A 19,665-nucleotide genomic window follows, 5' to 3' on the forward strand; every position below is an offset into this window, starting at 1 on the left:
CTGGGATTCTCCAGGCAAGAACAGTGGAGTGGGTTGCCATTTCCTTCTCCAATGTGTGAAAGTGAAGTTGCTCAGTCACTTCCAACTCATAGCGATCCCATGGACTGCAGCCTACCAGACTCCTCCATCCATGGGATTTTCTAGGCAAGAGTACTGGAGTGGCTTGCCATTGCCTTCTCCGGCACCAAAGTATCAGTTCAGTTCAGTTCAGTTCAGTCGCTCAGTCGTGTCCGACTCTCCGCGACCCCATGAATCACAGCACGCCAGGCCTCCCTGTCCATCACCAACTCCCAGAGTACACTCAAACTCATGTCCACAGAGTCGGTGATGCCATCCAGCCATCTCATTCTCCGTCGTCCCCTTCTCCTCCCGCCCCCAACCTTTCCCAGCATCAGAGTCTTTTCCAATGAGTCAACTCGTTGCATGAGGTGGCCAAAGTATTGGAGTTTCAGCCTCAGCATCAGTCCCTCCAATGAACATCCAGGATTGATCTCCTTTAGAATGGACTGGTTGGATCTCCTTGCAGTATAAGGGACTCTCAAGAGTCTTCTCCAACACCACAGTTCAAAAGCATCGATTCTTCGGCGATCAGCTTTCTTCATAGTCCAACTCTCACATCCATACATGACCACGGGAAAAACCATTGCCTTGACTAGACGGACCTTGGTCGGCAAAGTAATGTCTCTGCTTTTTAATATACTATCAAGGTTGGTCATAACTTTCCTTCCAAGGAGCAAGCGTCTTTTAATTTCATGGCTGCAATCAGCATCTGCAGTGATTTTGGAGCCCAAGAAAACAAAGTCTGACACTGTTTCCACTGTTTTTCCATCTATTTCCCATGAAGTGATGGGACCAGATGCCATGATCTTTGTTTTCTGAATGTTGAGCTTCAAGCCAACCTTTTCACTCTCCTCTTTCACTTTCATCAAGAGGCTTTTGAGTTCCTCTTCACCAAAGTATAGGTAGCAGCAAAATAATCTTAGAGATTAAGCAAAGGATTTTGAGGCTGCATACCACAGAGTGGGGACTTTAATAGTAGATTATTATTAAGTAATATACTCCAGTTGCACTGGTCATAGCCTTCCAACAATACAAGAGGAGACTCTACATCTGACATCACCAAATGGTCAATACCGAAATCAGATTGATTATATTCTTTGTAGTCAAAGATGGAGGAGCTCTATACAGTCAGCAAAAACAAGACCAGGAGCTGACTGTGGCTCAGATCATGAACTCCTTATTGCCAAATTCAGACTTAAATTGAAGAAAGTAAGGAAAACCACTAGACCATTCAAGTATGACCTAAATCAAATCCCTTATGATTATATAGTAGAAGTGACAAATATATTCAAGGGATTAGATCTGATAGTGCCTGAAGAACTATGGACAGAGGTTCGTGACATTGTACAGGAGGCAGTGATCAAGATCATCCCCAAGGAAAAGAAATGCAAAAAGGCAAAATGGTTATCTGAGGAGGGCTTACAAATAGCTGAGAAAAGACGAGAAGTTAGAGGTAAAGGAGAAAAGGAAAGATATACCCATTTGAATGCAGAGTTCCCAAGAACAACAAGGGGAGATAAGAAAGCCTACCTCAGTGATCAATACAAAGAAACAGAGGAAAACAATAGAATGGGAAAGACTAGAGATCTCTTCAAGAAAATTAGAGATACCAAGGGAATGTTTCATGCAAAGATGGGCTCAATAAAGGACAGAAATGGTATGGCCCTAACAGAAGCAGAAGATACTAAAAGAGGTATAAGAATACATAGAAGAAGTATACAAAAAAGATCTTCATGACTCAAATAACCACAATGGTGTGATCACTCACCTAGAGCCAGACCTCCTGGAATGGGAAGTCAAGAGGGCCTTAGGAAGCATCACTATGAACAAAGCTAGTGGAGGTTGGTTGAATTCTAGTTGAGCTATTTCAAATCCTAAAAGATGATGCTGTGAAAGTGCTACACTCAATATGCCAGCAAATTTGGAAAACTCAACAGTGGCCACAGGACTAGAAAAGGTCAGTTTTCATTCCAATGCCAAAGAATGTTTGAACTACTGCACAATTGCACTCATCTCACACACTAGCAAAGTAATGCTCAAAATTCTGTTCAAGCTGGATTTAGAAAAGGCAGAGGAACCAGAGATCAAATTGCCAACATCCATTGGATCATCAAAAAAGTAGCAATAACCTCAGATATGCAGATGGAACCACTCTTATGGCAGAAAATGAAGAAGAACTAAAGAGCCTCTTGATGAAAGTGAAAGAAGACAGTGAAAAAGTTGGCTTAAAGCTCAACATTCAGAAAACTAAGATCATGGCATCTGGTCCTCTCACTTCATGGCAAATAAATGGGGAAACAGTGGAAACAGTGAGAGAATTTATTTTCTTGGGCTCCAAAATCACTGAAGATGGTGACTGTAGCCATGAAATTAAAAGACGTTTGTTCCTTGGAAGAAAAGCTATGACCAACCTAGACAGCATATTAAAAAGCAGAGACTACTTTGCCAACAAAGGTCTGCCTAATCAAAGCTATGGTTTTTCCAGTGGTCATGTATGGGTATGAGAGTTAGACTATAAAGAAAGCTGAGCACGGAAGAATTGATGCTTTTGAACTGTGTTGTTGGAGAAGACTCCTGAGAGTCTCTTGGACTGCAAAGAGATCAAACCAGTCGATCCTAAATAAAATCATTCCTGAATATTCATTGGAAGGACTGATGCTGAAGCTGAAACTCCAACACTTTGGCCACCTGATACGAAGAACTGACTCACTGGAAAAGACCCTGAAGCTGGGAAAGATTGAAAGTAGGAGGAGAAAGGGACAATAGAGTATGAGATGGTTGGATGGCATCACTGACTGGAAGGACATGAGTTTGAGCAAGCTCTGGGAGTTGGTGATGGACAGGGAAGCCTGGCATGCTGCAGTCCATGGGGTCGCAAAGACTCGGACAGAGCTACTGAACTGAACTGAACTGATACTCCAGTCTGTGTAATAGAAAGACAAATCACATTAGACTAAATTTAAGCCTGGAGGAGAACAGTATCTACCTTAGGTGTTTAGTGAGTTGTTAATAGTGACAACTTGGGGACACATTTCATTTTTCATGTGTGGGTGCTCAGTGTTCAACCCTTTGCTACCCCATAGACTGCAGCCTGCCAGGCTCATCTCTTGGTGTGATTTTTCAGGCAAGAATACTGGAGTCTGTTGCCATTTCCTCAGGGGATCTTCCTGTACCTGCGTCTCCTGCATCTCCTGCTTGGCTAAGATGGACTCTTTACCTCTGAGCCACCAGGGGCACACACCTCAGTTCAGTTTCAGGCTTTGCCACCTATTGGTTGGGGACTTTGAGCAAGTCTCTTAGGCCCTCTGTCTTTCAGTTTCCTCATCTACAAAATGAGCATAATTATGGTTCCTGACTCTTAGGATTGTTGTGAGAGGTACATGAGTTAACATATATGAAGTGCTTAGAACAGTAGCATAAGTGCTATGTTGGTTCTATTATTTAGTCATTTGAGGAACATAATAGATAATGCATTTGTGTAAGATAGTTCAAAAAGGTTTTTGTGTTTTTTCATTTAATATTATGCATTGTACTCTTTGACAAATAGACTTTTGTTCATGTGCTAAGTGCATTGATTGCATTTATTCTTGCTCCATCAGTCAAATACATTTAAACCATCATTACCTTCAGGCCTTGTTTTCCTATGGTCTCATGGAATTTTATAGTTGAAAATGAATTATATGAATTACATTTCAGCCTCATTTTTTATTTTAGCTAGCTATATGGCAGGTGAATGTTTATTTATTTTAATATAAATTTATTTATTTTAGTTGAAGGCTAATTACTTTAATTGTATTGGTTTTGCCATGCATTGACATGAATCCGCCACAGGTGTACATGTGCTCCCATCCTGAACCCCCCTCCCACCTCCCTCCCATCCCATCCCTCTAGGTCATCCTAGTACACCAGCCCCAAGCATCCTGTATCATGAATCAAACCTGGACTGACGCTTCGTTTCACATATGATAATATACATGTTTCAACGCCATTCTCCTAAGTCATCCCACCCTTGCCCTCTCCCACAGAGTCCAAAAGACTGTTCTATACATCTGTGTCTCTTTTGCTGTCTAGTGTACAGGGTTATCATTATCATCTTTCTAAATTCCATATATATGCGTTAGTATACTATATTGGTGTTTTTCTTTCTGACTTACTTCACTCTTTATAATAGGCTCCAGTTTCATCCACCTCATTAGAACTGATTCAGATGTATTCTTTTTAATGGCTGAGTAATACTCCATTGTATATATGTACCACAGCCTTCTTATCCATTCATCTGCGTTCAGCCTCATTTTAAAGGTGAAGATTAACAGAGAGGTTAATCCCATTGCAAAGCAGTGATGGAGCTAGAGCTTCAATTCAGTCTGTTGGCAGGGTCCTTCATTTCCTAATACTAAACTGACTTAAAAAAAACAACAGCAACATTTTTCTCATGAGAAAGTACATGTCAAGCTTCCCTGGCCTGGTTTCAGTGGATGCCCCTCTCTGCATTCTACAGGTGAGCTCCTGGGTGACATGGCTGATCCTTGCGGCAGGCTCCATGGAAGAGAAGCGGGAAGTCTTCTCATACTTGGTTCATGTGGCCAAATGCTGCTGGAACATGGGCAACTACAATGCCGTCATGGAGTTCTTGGCAGGCCTCAGGTATGGGCAGTGGAATATGGTTATCTGGGGTTTCCTCTTAACAGCTGAATAGCATTGAATTAAGTGTCTGGGTAACCATATTTACCCAAACTAGGCAATTGGTACTGACTATTTGGGGGAAATATATTACCCTCTGTTAGTGGCACAGTTCCTGTTCCTTAGAGGTGCTGCAGAATTAAGCAGGCATGATCCTACTCCTCTGTGCCTGCCCTGATCCCATGCTCTTGGGCAGGCTGAGTGTCTGATTGCTTCTCCGTCAATGCCATCACTGACTCCCTTTTCCCCTTCCTGCCATGTGTGCCCCTCGTTACCTATCTCTTCCCAGATCCACCTTACAAATTACCCAGCACTGTAAGCTGCCAACCACTGACTGCCCTCACCAATAACAGTGGCTTATATTGATAATAAGCACTGAATAATATTAACTGTCATTTTTATTGAACACTTAGTACATGTCAAGCACTGGACTAAGCATGTTCCGTGCATTAAAACTTTCATTGTCAGAACAATTTTTTGAGGTAGATACTATTATTATTTCCCTACCGGATGAAAAAAGAAATGTCTAACTAAGATAAGAAGAAATTCAGTCACTCACCCAAGGTCACCTGGTGTGGCCAGGATGTGAATGCAGGCCAGCTTGATTTCAGAGCCTGTGCCCTTAACTTCTGTGATGTCTCTTCTTAAGTCTTCTCCATCGAGCTAATAATAAGATCAGCATTCTATCATTAAAGCCTCCAGCTGTATTCCTTTTGAGCATCAGTTACCTTGCATAAAATAGCTGCTCCTCACTCTTGTGGGTGGCATGCAGTGTGGCATGAGGAAGAAGAGGATAAATGGTGGAATTAGAATAACAGGGAATCAAATCCTGGCTCCGCTGTGGAACAGCTGTGCGATCTAGTTACTTGACCTCATTGAGCTTCAGTTTCTTCATCTGCAAATGGGGGCAATAATAAAAAGCACCTATCCCTTTGCATAGGATTTAATGAGACAATGTAAAGTGTTGAGTATGTGTGTTTGGCATGTAGTAAGGCTCAAAAAGAGAACTTGTCATTGCTGTTGTTGTTGTCATTTAAGATTTGTCTTCCCAACGAAGATCTATAAATAGGTCTTGCTTCATAACATTTCAAGGTTTTTCTTTGATTCTCCAGGCCTGACATAGGGGCTCAGGATTGGGGGTGGAGAGGAAAATTCTTAGTTGGAAATTTTTTTGTCCTTTTGAACTTTCTCAACTAAGAATAAATTCACATGATCATGTCATTGGCATTTAAAATGGTCGTACAAATGCACTAAGCATGGCTTGAAAGAAGGAAAAATAGGAAAGTACTGGGTGAAGAAAAGGCTATATCCAGATGATTTGGTTCTCTTTGTGATAAATTTTCTACAAAGAATCTGTGCTACTTTTCTTTTTTAATATTTATTTATTTACTTGGCTGCACAAGATTTTAGTTGTAGCATGCAGGATCTTTCATTGTGGTGTGCCAGCTTCTCTCTAGTTGCAACATGTAGGCTTAGTTGCCCCACAGTATGTGGGATCTTAGTTGCCCAGGCAGGGATCAAACCCACATCCCCTGCATTGGGATTCTTTTTTTAAAAAATTTTTATTTAATAAATGGTACAAAGCACAATGCCAAAAACATTAACAGTTAAAATTTCACCAAATCAAAAAAAATACTATAGAATACACAGTTGCAAAAAGCTACATTAAATTATTTTACAACTGCCTCAAGCTGAAAAAAGAAAAAAAACCCAATGCCATACCTAAGTTATCCCTCTCTCAAAATAATGGCATTTATGTTATAAACCACGAGCTCCCCATCAAAAGACGGGAACTGCTTTTGTTAATTCATATATATATATATATATATATATATATATATATATATAACTGTATCACTTTGCTATACACCTGAAACAAACACAACACTGTAAGTAAAATATAGTACAATATAAAATAAAAATAAGTAACAGGTCTTTGGGGCTTTACACCGAGTTAGAGTTCCTATCAGAGGGATAACAGCACCACAGCCGCACTGAATCCTCATGAAGGAGGCACACGAATGACTGGGTTACAAGAGTTACCGGAATGAGAGCTGCTCACTTCCTGGAAACTACAGCTCACAGAAAACCAACAAAGGCACGAGACACAGACCATTCACTTATGAATGTGTAAAACTCAAGAAAGTCCACATCACTCCTACAACATGTCAACTGCTGGACCACCAGGGAAGTCCCTGCATTATTTTCCTTTAAAAAAATAGAGATCATATTATGATAAAATAGTCCTGTTTTAATGGTGCTTGGGCTTCCCTGGTGGCTCAACGGTAAAGAATCCACCTGCAGTGCAGAAGACGCAGGAGATCCCCGGGTGTGGAAGATCCCCTGGAAGAGGAGATGACAACCCACTCCGGTATTCTTGCTGGGAAAATCCCATGGATGGAAGAACCTGATGGGCAACAGACCCCCTGGTGGGCTAAGGTTGCAAAGAGTCAGACACAACTGAGCTACTAAGCACACATATACAATGGTGCTTATCCTTCTGTGTTTGACTGGCAAACCAGTGCTGACTGTTGTCTGGAGACCTTCCTGTCTTCTGGATGTCACCATCCTCACAGCGTGGCAGCTGGCTCCTTCCAAAGTGAACAATCCAAAAGAACAAGGCAGGGACTTCCCTGGTGGTCCAGGGGTTAAGAACCTGCCTGCCAAGGCAGGGGACATGGGTTTGATCCTTGGTCTGGGAACTAAGATCCTACATGCCAGCAGGCATCTGAGCCCATGCACCACACCTGTTGAACCCTTGCACTCTGGAGCCTGTGCACCGCAGCTACTGAACCCTTGAGTCCCAATTACTGAAACCCATTGCCTGGAGCCTATGCTCTGCAGCAAGACAAACCACTGCAACGAGAAGCCTGCACACCACAACTAGGGAGTAGCCCCCACTCGCTACAACTAGAGAAAGTCTGCACACAGCTACAAAGACCCAGTGCTGCCAAAAATAAATAGATAAATAACTAAATAGAAAGAGCAAGGCGGAAGCTGCTGTGCTTTTTACGTCCTGGCCTCAGGAGTCACACACTGTCCACTTCTGCCATATTGTACTGATCATGTAGGACCAGCACTGGCTCACTGTGGATGGGGACCACACCGCAGCAAGAAGTGTGGATCTTTGGAGGCCATCTTGGAGGTTGGCTGCCACGTACCATGTATTAGAGAATCTCTTGATGCAAAGAATAGCCTCATAATGCCCAATGGAGGCCTTGGGGAAATGTGACTTTTAGACCCAACTTAGTTTGAATTCAAAGTCCAAGAAGTCCATGTGAAAGTGAAAGTCAGTCATGTCTGACTCTCTGCAACCCCATGGGCTGTAGTCCATGGAATTCTCCAGGCCAAAATACTGGAGTGCGTAGCCTTTCCCTTCTCCAGGAGACCTTCCCAATGCAGGGATCGAACCCAGGTCTTCTGCATTGCAGGCAGATTCTTTACCAGCTGAGCGACAAGGGAAATCTATAGAGCCAGGTAATTCTTTCTTAGATGAGAAATAATGTCAAAGCAGCTAAACATTACCACTGATTCCTGGCCACCCCAAACCCACTTCTGCCTAGTGTCACAGTCCTATATTTGGCTTAAGGCTGAATTAGTCTTTACAAATAGATGGGTAAAACTACCAGGTTTAATAGTTTGTCAGTCAGAATAGTAGATACAGGAGGTAAGTTACTAGATGTCCTTATGATGGAAAGATTGTGGAAGAAGAGCTCACATGTACACTTTCAAGTTTGAAAGTATTTAGATTACAAGTAATTGAACTGCATCAAGATAACTGAATTTATCTATGTTTAAAACAATTAGAGGGGAAGGGGGCACAACCTTTTGTTAAGTGACTGCTTTTCTGTCACCTTTGTACATTTTGCTTTCTCAAAGGTAAATTCTCATCTGTTTACAGGAAATGAGTAGAAGTACAAAGATTTACATGCAGCAATATTTACTCAATTTTAATGTCAATATAAAATAACCCAAATGTCAATGACACCTCAGTTTTAAAATAATAAAATAAAATAACCCAAATGAACAATAATAGAAAAATGAAGGAAATAACATGATGCCTCCACACACTGAAATATTATTTAATCACCAAAACAATGTTTATAATAATTTTAATATCATAGGACATCAAGTAACATACAGTATATAAAACTACCTGGGAACAAAGCTGTCTATACTTAATAACCTCAGCAATATTTATACAACAAAATATATAAAATATTTAGACCAGACAGACACGAATAGGATAAGTACTGGAAGGAAATATACCTAATGTTGTCTGTGGTTGGAAAAACTGTGAGTGGATTTTCTATATTTTTGGTATTTTCGAGATTGTCTACAATGGGCATACCTTTTTAATCAGGAAAAGAAATAAAGTTTCTTTTTTAAAAATGTCAGTTCTCAGTCTAACAAAAAACCATTGCTCTTTGCTAAGGTTTGTCTCTTGCCCCACCCACATATCATAACTCATGAAAAAAAAGAATGATCAGATAATGAGAACCAAGTCTCATTCATGTGTTCACTTCGTTTATTTAAGCCTCCATTCCATGCCCCCAAATGGATTCCCACCACCTTATAAGGAACGGGTTGTAGGACAATTTGAACCCAGTGGGGTGAAATCAGGAGACAGTTTTATTTTTCTGACCTCACTGTCTTTCAAACCTGCCAATTGGCTCTTCTTCCCGTGGACTCTGGAATGTACCTTGGGCCCCCTGTGTCTTTCCCTGTCACTTGTGTAGTTAATAAGCCGTCTCCTTCACCTATGCCCTTGAGCACTAGTGAACCCCAGAATCATATGGCAGAGCCACAAAAGCAGGTTGCCTACAGTGTGACACCATTTGTATAAAGTTTAAAATGCACAAACAGTTGTACAAACTGCTTAGCAATATCTGCCCGAGTTGAGAAAGTATGAGGAATTGTCAGGGAAGGAACGCAATAAAGTTGCAGTCGTGGTCCCTTGTGGTGAGGAAGGGAGGCGGGTGTGTTCACGGAGGAGTCCTCTGGGGCCTCAGCCATATTATGAATGCTTTATTTTTCTCAACTGAGAGGTTGATGCATGAGTGTCGTGTTGTACTTCTTGATGTCTTTTGGATGTCTTAGATATTACCTAACAATTTTTTTAATCCAGTCTAATATAAATCAGAGCTCTAAGTTTTCATTTAAAACTTCGAAAAAAGGAGTAAAGGGACTTCCCTGATGGTCCAATGGTTAACACTCCACACTTCCACTGCATGGGACATGGGTTCAATCCCTGGTCAGGAAACTGAGATCCTCTATGCCACACTCCTGCTGCTGCTACGTTGCTTCAGTTGTGTCTGACTCTTTGTGACCCCATGGACTGTATCCCGCCAGGCTCCTCTGTCCATGAGATTCTCCAGGCAAGAATATTGGAGTGGATTGTCATGCCCTCCTCCAGGGGATCTTCCCAACTCAGGGATCAAACCTGTGTCTCTGATGTCTCCTTCACTGGCAGGCAGGTTGGTTCTTTACCACTAGCGCCACCTGGGAAGAAAAAAAAAAGGAAGAAAAGCTTCACCCTTTCCCCAATTTCACAGCCCTACCAGTCTCAGAAAGCTGCAGTAAAAAAAAAAAAACTGCAGTAGGGTGGGAAGATGTAATTTATCTTTTCTCTCCCTCCGTCTCCAGCTCAGGGTTCCTGCAGAAATATGGGCAGGATAGCAGAGAAGAAGGGAGGAGGGGTGAAGGGAGCCAGTCTAACTTGACTGGGGCCGCTGTGATCTGGCCTTGGTGACCCCACAGAGAGCCAGGTGGGGTGTTTTCAGGGTCACTTCCTACTTACCTGCCCTAACTCCCCCCAATTTCTATCCGGAAGCAACCCCCTGTACTATCACCTGGAAAGGGGTGGTGCACCCCCAGCCTGGCCCACTACTCAGTCCTCCCCCACAGCATCTAGTCCTGGAAGTCCTACCCTTACAGACTCTTTCCACTAGGGCCCCCTTATTTGGAGGGAAGCCTTTCAAGATAACTCAAGCCCTGCTGCCTCTCAGGGTCCATTGCAGACTCACAGAAAGCCCCAGCACTTTGCCCACCCGGGCTCTACAGACACAAAGCACGCCCACCAGGTCCTTCTCCCGCATATAGCCATCCCGAGGCCCCAGGCAGCCTCTCATCCTTAACACTTTCCTGGGAAGGCACGCACCAGGCAGTCCTCACGATCAACAAGCTGCCAGGACATGGGCTAGCCTCTCCATGAAGTTCCCCAAAGCCCCTGAACTTGGGGAGATCTCCTCCTTCTCACTTACTGTGTCCTGACAGCCCTCTGCAAAGAAGTCCCCGCTTGGCTGCTCAGATCCAGCTCTCTGCTGATGGAGGGTGGGAAACCTCTGCAGGGAGAACACTTTGAGTCTCCTGGTGACAACACGCTGTCTCACTTCAGAAGGTGGGGTTCAATGTCAGCTGCTGTTCTTAGCAGCAATTTAAACATAGGAAGACTCTCATTTACCATCCTGTGCTGCAAATAATACTTTAAGATAAGATCCATCAAGACAGGCCAGTGACTTAATGTCAGTTGAAGCAGTTCAATAGAAGAGGCCAAAACAGGTTTTGTGGGCATCACTACAGCACTGGCCTCATCCAGTTATGTTTAAAAGATCAAGAGGAGTGGATAGAACACATTTTCTGTGAGTGATCCTCCATGAATATTTGTGAAAACCGTATTACCCACAAGGCTTCCCTTTTGGGAAACCAGAAAAACTCAAACTTAAGTTCATTGCCCACCTTCTGAATTTAACCCCTGCCCCACGTGTGTTTTTCTATATATCTCTGTTTAATTTTGTGTTTCAGTTTATTAAAGTAATATTCACATCATTTGGGGAAGTAGGTGGCAATGTGAATCCTAAATAAATATTAAAACAGAAAGAAAACATAAACAGAAATGAATTTCGTACAGAATTTAAGCTGTTTACTGTAAACAATATTGTTTCCCCTTTGGTCTAAAAACAATGTCCCTGACTTGCCATAGGTCACGAAAAGTTTTAAAAATGTGGCAGTTTATGGACCAGTCTGATCTGGAGACCATGAGGAGCCTGAAGGATGCCATGGCCCAGCACGAGTCTTCCTGCGAGTACAGGAAGGTGGTGACCCGAGCGCTGCACATCCCCGGCTGCAAGGTGGTTCCCTTCTGCGGGGTGTTTCTGAAGGAGCTCTGTGAGGTGCTGGACGGAGCCTCTGGCCTCATGAAGCTTTGCCCGAGGTACAATTCGCAGGAAGAAACTCTAGAGGTGAGACCCTTCAAAACTCTCATGATCTGGAGAGTCATTGTTGCCTCCTGGCTTGTCACTCACTGAAGCCAGAAGAGAGACATCTCTGAGCCCAGGGTTATCTGTTGTCACAGTTGTGTTGACCAACAGTTAGATCCCTGGTGGCTCAGACGGTAAAGAATCTGCCTGCAATGCAGGAGACCTGGGTTCGATTCCTAGATCGGGAAGATCCCCTAGAGAAGGGAATGGCAGCCCACTCTAGCATTGTTGTCTGGAGAATTCCATGGACAGAGGAGCCTGGCAGGCTACAGCCCATGGGGTCACAAAGAGTTGGACATGACTAAGCAGCTGACAATTTCACTTTCACTAGATCTTGAACATTCCAAAGAAAAGAAGACCAACTAGCATGTTAGGGCTTTATATTAAGTTAGCTTTAATGGGGCAATATACAAATGGTGTTGTTTTTCTGGGTGTTTTTTCTTAAGGTTGGTGGGATTTTCCTCTCTTGTTAGGTACAAATGGGTGAAGAGGATATAAGAAGTCAGATGAGAGTAGTAACTTTTTGGGGTCAGTGGAAGAAAAGACTGAGGGGAAGTCAGTGCTGCCTTCTTTCCCTCCACCCTGGGAATCTGGTGTGTCCTCTAAGGATGTGCTCTGGGCTTCTGATCATGCTGTCCCCAGCCCACTGCTGCTCATTCCCAACCCCCAGCATGGGAAGGACCACATGAGCTTGGACTCAGAATTGAGCAGTGCAGAGAAGAGGCACTGAGAAACAGAATATACGGATACCTCTCTATATGGTGTTTAGAAATGAAAGAAGGGATTGAAAAGTGGGGGACTTTACGGAGAAATTTGAGGAGTCCCATGCCCGGAAGTCCTATACCTAAATCTGAAGTCATTCTCACCATGGTTCCAATGCCCACTGTTGACCTTACACACACACACTCTCTCTCGCCCTCTCCTTCTCTCTCTTTCTCTCTTTATCACCCTCATTCATACCCCTTCTTGGTGACAGTGAGAAGACGCTCCTAAAACTTGAGCCTTTTCCAGGTCCCCTGGGAGCAAAAGAATTACCTGGTATCAGGGAGACTTAGAGCCCCTGACAGGTGCTGGCAGCATTACTGGCTTCTACCTCCCTGGCTTGTGAGAGGGGGCATAAAGTGCAAGAAGAGACGTCCCCAGTGGTGCCGCGGAAAAGAATCTGCCTGCAGTGCAGGGGACGCAAGTTCAGTCCCTGGGTTGGGAAGATCCCCTGGAGGAGGAAGTAGCTCCCCACTCCAATGTTCTTGCCTGAAAAAATCCCATGAACAGAGGAGCCCGGCAGGCTACAGCCCATGGGTCAAAAAGAGTCAGACATGACTTAGGGACTGAATAACAAGAATAACTGTAAGAAATGAAGGAGAAAGCTTAAAGCAAGCCCCCCAAGCTGTACCCGCACCGGCTCCCTCACATCTCAGAAGTAGGGAACTCCATATCTCATGGCCTAGCCATCCCTCTGACCTCTGATGGGAGATACTTCCCTGGTTACAAATACAGACAATAAGAGCTTATAAATCACCAGGAAGCCTCTGTGTTACTGTTAAGATATATGGGAAATAAAGCAAAATGTCCCCCTTCCTTGATCATTTCTTTGGGCCCCAGTAGTTTTATCTGGTTCCATAGAATAATAGATTTCTGTCATGGTTTTTCTCAATTCTCACTACAGGAATAAAATAACTCTGTCCTTCCTCTGGAAAGTGGCTAATCTTTTCCCTAGGGAACCTTGAAATAATATTGCTTTTTGTGTTGTAAACTCGAAGTGGAGTGTTGATTCCTAGAGGGACTGAAGTTGTCTTAGTGGAAACAAGAGTAAGTTTTGGTATTTCATGTGGTGAAAGGAAAAAATGTTTTTCCTGGAGGTTGGTTTTCCCCCCAATAAAATAGGCACAAATTCCATTATTTATGACTGTTTTGATTTCATTTCTCTAGCCAAGTAGGTTACTGAGATGTAGTATGTGAAACTGCGATAACAAATCCTCAATATATTTCTCTGTAGTTTGTAGCCGATTATAGTGGACAAGATAATTTCTTACAACGAGTGGGACAGAATGGCTTAAAGAATTCAGAGAAGGAGTCCACTGTCAACAGCATCTTTCAGATCATCAGGAGCTGCAGTCGAAGTCTGGAGACAGAGGAAGAGGACAGCTCCAGTGAAGGGAGCAGCTCAAGGAAAAATTCCCTGAAGGATAAAGCCCGATGGCAGTAAGTTTTACATGGGATGTTTTACATGGGATTTAAAAGTTAGGATTCTCGTTTCTTCTTTTTCCTACTCCAGTTTGGTTTCAGGTTCTAAATAGCATCCATGTGTGTGTTAGTTGCTTAGTCGTGTGCAACTCTTTGCAGCCCCATAGACTGTAGCCCAGCTTCCCTGGTGGCTCAAATGCTAAATCATCTGCCTGCAATGCGGATTGAATCCCTGGGTCAGGAAGATCCCCTGGAGAAGGAAATGGCAACCCACTCTAGTACTTTTGCCTGGAAAATGCCATGGATGGAGGAGCCTGGTAGGCTACAGTTCATGGGGTCGCAGAGAGTCGGAAACGACTGAGCAACTTCACTTTCACTTTCAGACTGTAGCCCACTAGGCTATGGAATTTCCATGGAATTTCCCAGGCAAGAATACCGGAGTGAGTTGCCATTCCCTTCTACAATAGTATCCAGAGTGTACATTATAAATCAACTATACTTTGATGTGTTTGTGCATGTGTTAGTTGCTCACTTGTGTCCGACTCTTTGCAACCCCATGGACTGTAGCCCGCCAGGCTCCTCTGTCCATGGAATTTTCCAGGCAGGAATACTGAAGTGGGCTGCATTTCCTCCTGCAGAGGATCTTCCCGACCCAAGGATTGAACTGGCATCTCCTGTATTTCTTGCCTTGGCAGGCTAATTTTACCACTGTGTCACCTGGGAAGCACCAATACTTCAATTAAAAAGCTAATTTTTTAAAAAAGGTTTATTAGTTACTGGGTAAGGTATGGGGCAAATATTAACATTTTAAAATCAAATATACTGATTTAGTGGTGGAGAAGGCAATGGCAACCCACTCCAGTACTCTTGCCTGGAAAATCCCATGGACGGAGGAGCCTGGTAAGCTGCAGTCCATGGGGTTGCTAAGAATCGGACATGACTGAGCGACTTCCCTTTCACTTTTCACTTTCATGCATTGGAGAAGGAAATGGCAACCCACTCCAGTGTTCTTGCCTGGAGAATCCCAGGGACGGGGGAGCCTGGTGGGCTGTCGTCTCTGGGGCTGCACAGAGTCAGACATGACTGATGCAACTTAGCAGCAGCAGCAATAGGATTGGAGTCAGTCATACACAGAAATTAGCACTGTTGCAGCTCCCCACAACTTCTGATGATTCTAAGGCAGCTCATCAGTGATTGACAAGCATTGCAGTACTTACAGGATCTCACTTTCAGGTGGCATCTGCAGCGTTGTGATTGCTTGGCTGTTTCGATTGCTGTTTATTGACAAGCATTGCAGTCTAACCATGACATGCTTGTTTAACCCAAGATCAAATGAGAAGTTCAGAAATCAATGGTCTTAGGGTAGGCATTGCATCTCTTCAAGGCCATTTATTCATGGTCAAACCCAACTCAAAGCAGAGTCTGATGCACCTGGAAGAATCCTTGAGCATGACCCAAAAGCAGAACATCTGCTGGTTTTGACATCTTGGCCACAAAAGGTTCTATTTGTGTGGCATACTCATGAGTCATACCTGGCAGTTGTCTCCCAGTCCTTGTAAGACATCGCTGTTTGTTTTGCAAAGTCTTTCCTGGATGACTGTGTGTGTATGAGCCTACATTGGGAAGAGCCTACATTGGGAAAATAATTCCCAATGGATGACTGTGTGTGTATGAGCCTACATTGGGAAGAGCCTACATTGGGAAAATAATTCCCAATGGATGACTGTGTGTGTATGAGCCTACATTGGGAAGAGCCTACATTGGGAAAATAATTCCCAATGGATGACTGTGTGTGTATGAGCCTACATTGGGAAGAGCCTACATTGGGAAAATAATTCCCAATGGATGACTGTGTGTGTATGAGCCTACATTGAGAAGAGCCTACATTGAGAAAATAATTCCCAATGGATGACTGTGTGTGTATGAGCCTACATTGGGAAAATAATTCCTTTGGAATTGTAGTGCTGGATCCTCAGAATCAGTTGTGAACACAGAAATGAACACCTTGTGCCTGAATCCCAAGTACTGTTATTAAAGAGATGAACCCGTAGTCCCAGTTTTTCCAAAGTCTTTGAGCTTTTTTCCAAACCTCATCTCCTAGCTCATTCCCCCATAGGGGATCCAGGTGCTCAAAGATGAATCAATACTGCCCTTACCATGATGTCACATCCCTAAAGCTCAAATTTCACAAGTAGCTTCTACCGATTGTTCTTTTTAAGTTGGTCTCAAGTCAAAGATTATTTGAAAGTGTCTCACTAATTTTTGTGATGTTGGTGCCACTGTATATATAGAGAGGACCATCTACAAGTAAGCACTGAGGCCTCTCATAGCCCTTAACTCCTTAATCTACATCTACCTCTGTCTACCTGTCTCTATACATAGGTATCTATGTATATATCTATATCCTCCCACAAAAGATTTTGTAGATGCTTATAAGAATAAATGTAAATAATCAAAGATATGAAGGGAAAAGGAAAGTAGGATAAGAAAAAATAAAACATACAGAAATGTATACTCTATAGTCTTTACAGTGACTAAATTTTGTTCTGAGATAGTGACCATAAAAAATAGGGAATCAGGAATCACAGTCTTTGTAAGAAAAATCAAACAAATATTTGGGAGAAGCATACCTGTTCCTCATACTGAGATCTGGCTGAAATTCCTTCCTTAAATACTCCAATAAAGGATACATCATCTCTGAATAGATAAAATTTCATATGCTTTTTTTTTTTATAACAACCTTCACTTGGGGCTGTGTGTGTGTGTGTAGGTATATATGTTACTTATAGGTGTTGGTCTTTCTAAAGATACTTTTAGGAACGCTTGTGACTCAGCTGGTAAAGAATCTGCCAGTGCGGGAGACCTGGGTTCAATCCCTGGGTTGAGCAGATCCCCTGGAGAAGGGAACAGCTACCCATTCCAGTATTCTGACCTGGAGAATTCCATGGATTCTATAGTCCATGGGATTGTAAAGAGTCATGGACATGACTTAGCGACTTTCACTTCACTTCACTTTTGGTCGAGATTCAGAGACCAGGCCTCTGAGTTTTTCTTTACCATCTTTTTCGTTTTGACTGGGTTTCCTTTAAGTAATAAATTTCATACCTCATACTATCAGCTCTTTTGAAATCATTATTTCCAATTCTCTGCTTGTTCCTTTGTCCTCTCCCTAATCGTTTTATCATCTATATTCTAAGATCACTGCTTTTCTATTTCCCATTTTCTAGATTCTGCTTGTAAGCACTCTTAGAAGGGGAAAAGAAGAACAAAATGGCAAAATATTTCTTTTACAAAACCCGAGAAGTCAGGTTGAAATCCTCATGTTGAAATTTATGTACCTCAGTACTGGTAAATTTTCTTACCCCACATGATGGCAGTTTTGAAAAGAACCACTGAACATGCAAGATGAGGGTGGGGGTGTTTAATAGAATTCACTGAAACCAGATCAGCAAGCACTGTTTCCAGGACCATCTGCCAGGACTTGGGAATCCATTTCTGATCCAGAGTCCTGCATTAAAATATCCAGTACAGGGCTGTGTGTGAAAAAGGGATTTCCAGATCTCAAAACCCAAGAGAACTGTGCTTTGTTGTTGATATGGCTGAAACAAAGACTCTGTAAACAGTAATCTCCAGCCCCTTTCCTATGGCAGCCACCAACCCTGTGAAAATTACATCAGAGAAAGAAGGGATGATTTCATGGTCATTTGGTTCACCCAATCTGTAGGGTGCTCTAATAATTCTTCTCAAACATCTCAGCTACTCCTGCCAGAACACCCACTCAAAACATTGACAGAAACCCCAGAAAGATGATCATAAGAAATTCAAGATCTCAGCAGGAATGGAACAGGGTTGAAATAATCTCAAAATGTCAGTAAGATCTTAAGGGCATCAACTTATCATCTCCGTGTACAGTTGAGAAAGTGGTGCCTGGAGAGGTGAAGTCACTTCCCTAAGTGGTGCCTAGCAGAGCTGGGTTGTGAGCCTGACCATGTGATCAACTGCAGGGCAGGATCTTTCCTCCTGCAGTGTTGAAGGCATTTCATGTCACTTGGAACCCTCAACTTCTTTTTATTTCTAGTTCCTATAGATTCAGTTCAGTTCAGTTCAGTTGCTCAGTCGTATCTGACTCTTTGTGACCCCATGAATCGCAGCATGCCAGGCCTCCCTGTCCATCACCAACTCCCAGAGTCTATCCAAACTCATGTCCATCGAGTTGGTGATGCCATCCAGCCATCTCATTCTCTGTCGTTCCCTTCTCCTCCTGCCCCCAATCCCTCCCAGCATCAGAATCTTTTCCAGTGAGTCAACTCTTCGCATGAGGTGGCCAAAGTATTGGAGTTTCAGCTTTCGCATGAGTCCTTCCGATGAACACCCAGGACTGATCTCCTTTAGAATGGATTGGTTGGATCTCTTTGCAGTCCAAGGGACTCTCAAGAGTCTTCTCCAACACCACAGTTCAAAAGCATCAATTCTTCGGTGATCAGCTTTCTTCACAGTCCAACTCTCACATCCATACATGACCACTGGAAAAACCATAGCCTTGACTAGACGGACCTTGGTTGGCAAAATAATGTCTCTGCTTTTTAATATGCTACCTAGGTTGGTCATAACTTTCCTTCCAAGGAGTAAGCGTCTTTTAATTTCATGGCTGCGCTCAACATCTGCAGTGATTTTGGAGCCCAAAAATATAAAGTCTGACACTGTTTCCACTGTTTCCCCATCTATTTCTCATGAAGTCATGGGACCAGATGCCACGATCTTTGTTTTCTGAATGTTGAGCTTCAAGCCAACCTTTTCACTCTCCTCTTTCACTTTCATCAAGAGGCTTTTGAGTTCCTCTTCACTTTCTGCCATAAGGGTGGTGTCATCTGCATATCTGAGGTTATTGATATTTCTCCCGGCAATCTTGATTCCAGCTTGTGCTTCTTCCAGTCCAGCATTCCTCATGATGTACTCTCATATAAGTTAGATAAGCAGGGTGACAATATACAGCCTTGACGTACTCCTTTTCCTATAGATTAGGGACATCTCAGTTCTAAAAGTGGTCCAGTTACATTTCATATGACCTGTAAAGCTCATTAATAATAACTTTTCAAATTTACCAGTATGAAGAATAAATAAGTTTTGTTTGTGTGAGTGTAAGTCATGAAGGCATAAGAGTAGCGTATGGCACCATTGTAGGAAAATGGAAATTAAGAATATTTAGGTGTATAGAGAAGAGTGTTGGGTGATACAGGAGCCACAAGTTATTATTATCAATATTGTCCACCCTCTCTAAAATACTGCTTAAAAAGAATTATTCCATTTAGAGAAGTTGGATATAAGCAGATAACAAGTTCAGGCAGAACCTTAGAAGGGAGGCTGGGATGATTTGGAACTCAAAGCTTGCAGTCACATTGTCTGAGACTGAATGTTGCCCCCACCACTTAGTATTTGTGTCACCTGGGTAGGTGACTTAATCTTGCTGCTGTGCTGTGCTTAG

The 19,665-nt window shown here is 42.9% G+C and overlaps 1 protein-coding gene across 3 annotated transcripts in view; it reads left to right on the forward strand.

Moving 5' to 3' along the window:
* The window catches only part of PLCE1 (phospholipase C epsilon 1), a 390,353-nt gene that overhangs the window by 281,355 nt on the left and 89,333 nt on the right, over positions 1 to 19,665 (forward strand). For all 3 annotated transcript variants that reach the window (XM_055425048.2, XM_088842145.1, XM_055425050.2), the window contains exons 5-7: positions 4,559 to 4,704; positions 11,723 to 11,981; positions 13,996 to 14,201. In XM_055425048.2, the coding sequence (XP_055281023.2) occupies positions 4,559 to 4,704; positions 11,723 to 11,981; positions 13,996 to 14,201 (611 nt within the window). The remainder of the gene's footprint in view (positions 1 to 4,558; positions 4,705 to 11,722; positions 11,982 to 13,995; positions 14,202 to 19,665) is intronic.

Source organism: Moschus berezovskii, chromosome 12 (assembly GCF_049115385.1).
Source record: "Moschus berezovskii isolate FMDL1 chromosome 12, NW_MosBer_1.0, whole genome shotgun sequence".
NCBI lineage: Eukaryota > Metazoa > Chordata > Mammalia > Artiodactyla > Moschidae > Moschus > Moschus berezovskii.